A 6,093-nucleotide genomic window follows, 5' to 3' on the forward strand; every position below is an offset into this window, starting at 1 on the left:
CATCAGGAGCGGTGCTGGTACGTGAGACCAGGGATCGGGTTTTGGAGACCAAACCCGCCAGGGCAGGGCCCCGTTCGCCCCTTGGATATCTGCATTTTGTTGTTTTTTACTTGGTTTAAGTCATGGGGGGTGGCCCTGAGTTGCCCTGAGGGTTTGTAAGGGGGGCCCACGGCGCGTTCAGTGAGGTGAGCCCAGAGCCTCACAGCGTGAGCCCGGCTGGCGGCGAGACCCGGTGTGACTCTCGAGCTTTGCGCTGTGTGGTCAGAACGCAGCACCAGGCCTGGACAAAGGCTGTATCGCTGCCGACGTGTTCTCATTTTCACTTGTAACCTGTTCTTTTTCACGAACTCGTAGCTTGCGGAAGGAGGAGCTCAGCGCCATTTCAGGGCCAAATGAATTTGCAGAATTCTACAACAGACTGAAACAAATTAAGGAATTTCACCGGAAGCACCCAAATGAGGTGAGTGGTGGTCTGCTCTGTAAGAACGGGTGACGTGTGGTCTGTTGGACCTCATCCCTACAGTAACAGACTGTTGTTTCCCACTTAATTGCCTTAATATACAAGTATTAAGTACATCAGACGTCACTGGGGAAGAGGAGGCGTTGCAGGCTGGGCAGGGTGCGAGCTCCCATGGGTGCGCTGTGAGCAGGGGTGCAGGATGCTGGCCCTGTTCTCTGGGTGTTGGCACACTCCGCTGCTGAGCGGGCGTTTGGTCTCACCTGTCTCATTTGGCTAAAGTCAGAGCTTGCCTTTGTGCAGAGGTAAAGGTGAAGAAATGCTCTGGATGTCTCTTCATTGGCAGCTTCACTGTTTGCAACCTGGTGTGATTTTATGTTGATTATTCTGGGACATTAGCTGAAGTAATATTTTTTCTGTAACTTCTGTCCGGTCTTGAAGATCTGTGTTCCAATGTCCGTGGAGTTTGAGGAGCTGCTGAAGGCCAGAGACAACCCGAGCGAAGAGGCTCAAAGTAAGTTTCAGTGAAAATACAGTGAGCGTTGAGAGGTGTTATTTAATGAGCTGCCTGAGAGTTCCCCCTCCCTTGTACTGAGCGACTTCTGAAAATTGTTCCTTTGTCATTTAAGTTCCCCTGAGCTGCAGCCCCCTGCAGTTGATCCTTGTCAAGTTCAGAACCATGTGTATAATGGTAGGGAAGATTGAGCTCATGATGAAGTTCTTCGTGATCTTTCCTGCAGATCTGGTGGAGTTCACAGATGAGGAGGGGTACGGGCGATACTTGGACCTGCACGATTGCTATCTCAAGTACATTAATCTGAAATCATCGGAGGTGAGTGGCTGCGCTGGCTGGGCAGCTCAGTGCCTGAGGCCGAGGGGTTTTTGTTTCTTTGGTTCATGGTTATTTGGCTGCGTGTGGATTAAATCTGACTCGAGCTTTTTTGTTCTTAGAAATTGGATTATATCACTTACTTATCCACGTTTGACCAACTCTTTGATATTCCCAAGGAGAGGAAAAACGCTGAATATAAGAGGTGAGCCTTTTGCCTGCCTGCTGCTTTCATGGCCGTTGATGAGAAGGAATTTGCTTCTTAAGGGTACAGCTGCTAAGAAAATATAATTAACAGTTGAACTTAACTCATGTAAATTGGGTCACTGAGCTGTAGTAGCTCAGTCGTGTGTGTGAGCCCCGAGAATACATGCAGTGCAGCAGAAACGTGGAAAGCCACGTTCTGCTCTCTGGAAGGTGACTCCTGCACCTAGAAATCGTGTGCTGAGAACTGTTGTAACCGTGGTGGCCTCCCTTTGGAGCACTGGAGGGCAACTACTTTCCAAGTGTGTGGTTAGGGAAACACTGGAGGTTGATACTGAATTATCCGTGCTCGTGATTCCTCTGCCAGGTACCTGGAAATGCTCCTGGAGTACCTGCAGGATTACACAGACCGAGTGAAACCCTTACTGGACCAGAATGAACTTTTTGGGAAAATTCAGACGGAGTTTGAGAAGAAGTGGGAAAATGGAACGTTCCCTGGCTGGCCGGTGAGCGGTCGTTGAGCCCGTGTGAACCTGCACTCTGACAGGTTTTCTGTGAATCACTTAAGCCATCACTGAGGTTAAGCGCGGCTGCGTATCACAAAGATGCAGGTTGATGCTAACTTGAACGTGAGAGCCAACATAACCAGCTTGAAATGAGCTGGCTTTAAGGCTTGCTTATTTTGTATCTTTTCTGTTGTTCCACTGCTCAGTTTGTTGAGAGAATTTTCCTCTGTGAAGTGAACTGCTTTTCCAGGTTAGGATGTTGTATGCCGTGCGGTGCTGTCGGATGTCACAGATCTCTCCTGTGTTTTTCTCGGCAGAAAGAGACCAGCAGTGCCCTCACCCACGCTGGAGCCCACCTGGATCTCTCGGCGTTTTCCTCCTGGGAGGTGCGTGGTCAGGGCTCTGCACCTGGTGCTGAGTTTTGGGCAGGGGGAAGCGTAGTCGTTTTCTTTCTTTTCATAATTTTACTTGCTGCACCTTCACCTGTGGCTCAGTGCTCTCTGAATTAAATTACTTTAATTGGACAGGAATTGGCCTCTCTGGGACTGGACAGATTAAAATCAGCTTTGCTGGCGCTGGGACTGAAATGTGGCGGGTAAGTGGCATTCTTTTTGTAATTCCTTTTCAGTTTTTGAGGTCTTCCTGTCTTGCATTCCCTGATGGGATATTTGTTTTGCCTTCTCTATTGTACAAGAGTTACTTTAATGATGTTTGAAAGACAAAACATTGAGAACCAGTTGGGGGATGCTGCGATCTACTGTTTTGAAAAGTGTCTTGTACTGAAGTCTCTTGTATAGAAGAGTTGAGCTCAAGGAATGAGGACAAAGATAATTGGGAATCTCATGATCCCTTAGAAGCTGAATTTGGAATTTTGTTGCATGAATTGAAACTGTTCTCGGGAAATGTAAGGCTGTGATTTGGGCTCGTCTCCTCCCTGCTTCTCCACAGGACTCTGGAAGAGACTTTTCAGCACTAAAGGCAAATCCCTTGAAGCGCTCGATCCTTCCTTGTTTGCAAAGAATCCAAAGACAAAAGGAAGCAAAAGGTGAGTCCCGAAGGTTGTTCTCAGGTTGGTGGTGGTGTCTTTGCTCGGATGAGAAGTATTCTGTAGATGTCACACTTGCATAGTCATGACAGAGATTTGTGGAGCATTGGAAGCTTTTCACGTTGGACCAAATAGTCCTGAACCAGAGGGAAGATCCCAGAGCTGAATGGTTTGTGTGCAGTGTGGTTTGTGCGAGCTGTTTGCTGCTTGTTTCTGTTTCCTTGCTGTGTAGGAGTCAAATGTGTCTTTAGGAGTTCAGTGGACACATGAGGTTTGCAGCTCTGGAATGGACTTCATAAAGTTTCTTTATCTGTTTCCAGAGACACTGAAAGAAATAAAGATCTTGCCTTCCTGGAAGCTCAGATTTATGAGTACGTGGAAGTTCTTGGGGTAAGGATCTTACTTTGTCTTTGAGCTTTTTATTTCCAAGCTGTCAGATAGTGCCTGGAAGGCCATCCACATCTTTACCCCTTGCATGCATAGACAGCGTGCCCACAAGAGCTATTTTAATGTCAAGTTGTGCTGTTTTACAGTGCATTTGTTGCTGCCGTGTTGTGTGAACGGTTCCTTCTCTTTTCTCACGCTCCAGGAACAGAGGCACCTCACCCATGAGAATGTGCAGCGTAAGCAAGCACGGACAGGGGAAGAGAGGGAGGAGGAGGAGGAAGAGCAGATCAGTGAGAGTGAGAGCGAAGATGAAGAAAACGAAATTATTTATAATCCTAAAAACCTGCCTCTTGGTTGGGATGGCAAGGTACCCGAGATTGTCAGCTCTGGCGGAGGGGGAGATGCCTCCGCACTGCTCTTGTGCTTGAACCTGCCTTGCCATTTGTCCTGATCCTTGTTTCTCTGCTTGTCAGCCAATCCCGTACTGGTTGTACAAATTACACGGCTTAAACATCAACTACAACTGCGAGATCTGTGGGAACTACACCTACCGAGGGCCCAAAGCGTTTCAGCGTCACTTTGCAGTAAGTAACATCAGTACTGTGTTCCGGTAATCTTTGTAATTAGGTAGGAAATCACTGCAGTGCCCAAGTGGCATTTCTTCCACTCCTGAGCTGATGCTGCAGGGCTGGGCAATTGGAGCTGTGAATTACGTACCAGGAGCTGCAGACTTCTGTATTGTCCCTTGTTTGAGCACCAGTTCATGTCCAGGTCTGACTGGTGCAGTGTGTTGTTCCTGTCTAAACACAGAGAACACAGAGGTGTTTAGGACTGCTAGACCTGTATTTTGGCAGCGCTTGTCCACCCTGTCGGGTGTCGCTGTGCCGTTTTGCGGGTGCAGCGGCGCTCCCCCCACTGCTGACCTCTGGCCTCCCCTCCGCAGGAGTGGCGACACGCGCACGGGATGCGCTGCCTGGGCATTCCCAACACCGCGCACTTTGCCAACGTCACGCAGATCGAGGACGCGGTCTCACGTAAGTAGTGATGCAGAACAGGGCACGTGTGGCCTAAGGGCGCTGCTGTCACCAGAAATTTGTCTTGCCCCGCAACCAGAGACATTGTGGGAAAGAGGGTGAGAAAGGTGGTTTCTTACGGGTAAAGCCTTGGTTGCACAAACAAGCTGTTATCACCTGCGGAGCTGCGTCACTGAAGCAGTGTCTTTGGACCTTGGTCTCTTGTGTCCCATCCCAAATAATCACTTTAAAGTGTAGTTTGCTTTAGTTCTCCTGCCTTTCAGTAAACAGTGCAGGGAACGGCACATTTGTAATGGGTTTTAGATACGTTCCTGGACTGCTGAGGTGACAGTGTTTTAAAAGAAAGGGGAAAAAACAAACTTGTGTGTATTTCACTAGACTGAAAACTAGTATCTCAGAGGAGATGGCATCAGACCCTGTGTGACTTTGTATTTACAGTGTGGGCAAAGCTGAAACAACAGAAGGCTTCGGAGAGATGGCAGCCTGACACAGAGGTGAGTTGTTACAGAGGCGTTTGGAGCTCTCTGGTCCTGTGTGTGTGGGAACCCCTCATTTACCTTGTGTGAGCTGTTGCATTGCAGAGTTCTGAGAGGATGGGCTCAGTCCTTCATGGGTATAGATATGGGTATAGATGTAGGTATAGATATAGGTCCTTTCTGTGTGCAGCCCACAGTGCCAACATCGTCTTTGCTTTGTGAGAAGGAACAAGACCTGCTGTGAGCAGAGTGCTCACTGGTGCTGGTGCCCGTTCCTGAGCTTGTGTCTCAGACGGTTCCTCAGCGCTGCGGGGCAGTGCAGCCCGTGGTGCTGCTCGTGGCCGTGACCGGACGGGCTCCTCTGCATCGCTGCCCACCTCGTGCGGGGGCTCCGGGCACGGCGGTCGTGTTCAGCTGCTGGGGCTGTGGGACAGCGCGGGCCGGGCTGTGCCCGGGTGTCTCTGAGCTGCTCGTTCCATTCTAGGAGGAGTACGAGGATTCCAGTGGGAACGTGGTGAACAAGAAGACCTACGAAGACCTGAAACGCCAGGGGCTGCTGTAGCTTTTCCCAAGGGAAGGATTTCACATCTGAAAAGCAAGTGGAGATGTGGCAGCAGCTCTGACCTCTTCAGTTTCTGGATTTTCTATGTGCATGAATATAGATTTCGAGGATACTTTATAGAATCACTTTCTGGTCAGCCCCTTGTGAGAAGCAGACTTGTGATGTCATTTTATATCAAAAGAACCTTGGAAAATAAACCGGTTTTAATTTAGGAAGCACTGTCTCTTTTCATATGCTGGCAGGAAGAGACTTGAGTACAGTGCTTTTAAAATGCTTTTTATGCAGTTCAAATTGTCAGAAACAATGGCTCCTCTCTTGTTCCCGCTCTGATGGAGATTTTTGTGATGACTGACTGAAGCACTCGCGAACAGTGCGTGCTGGTGTGCAACGGTCCTGTGCTGTGTCGTGCTGTAATTGCATGGTTTTCTGTGGGCTCCTCTGCAAAACAAACTTACTTGGCTTGTGTTGCTGCTTTTACCTCAGCTCTGTCTCTCTGTGGAGCTTTGGCCACTGGGACTTTTTCAGGGAGTTAATGGTAGAGCTTGGTTTAGGCTGGGCTCTGTGGGCAGTTTGTGGTCGTTTCTCCAGCACCC

The 6,093-nt window shown here is 49.0% G+C and overlaps 1 protein-coding gene across 1 annotated transcript; it reads left to right on the forward strand.

Moving 5' to 3' along the window:
- Window positions 1-354: 354 nt before the first annotated feature.
- On the forward strand, window positions 355-5,715 carry SF3A3 (splicing factor 3a, subunit 3, 60kDa; the record flags this gene model as incomplete). Its single annotated transcript, XM_010191484.1, is given in 15 exon segments — window positions 355-460; window positions 899-971; window positions 1,198-1,289; window positions 1,409-1,491; window positions 1,858-1,996; window positions 2,314-2,382; window positions 2,524-2,591; window positions 2,945-2,953; window positions 2,955-3,041; window positions 3,362-3,431; window positions 3,631-3,795; window positions 3,902-4,012; window positions 4,372-4,462; window positions 4,901-4,956; window positions 5,423-5,715. Coding segments are annotated over 15 exon segments (1,297 nt in total), but the record flags the coding sequence as incomplete, so codon positions are not given.
- Window positions 5,716-6,093: the final 378 nt, after the last annotated feature.

This window comes from Mesitornis unicolor, unplaced genomic scaffold (genome assembly GCF_000695765.1).
Source record: "Mesitornis unicolor isolate BGI_N332 unplaced genomic scaffold, ASM69576v1 scaffold28969, whole genome shotgun sequence".
In the NCBI taxonomy this organism is placed as follows: domain Eukaryota; kingdom Metazoa; phylum Chordata; class Aves; order Mesitornithiformes; family Mesitornithidae; genus Mesitornis; species Mesitornis unicolor.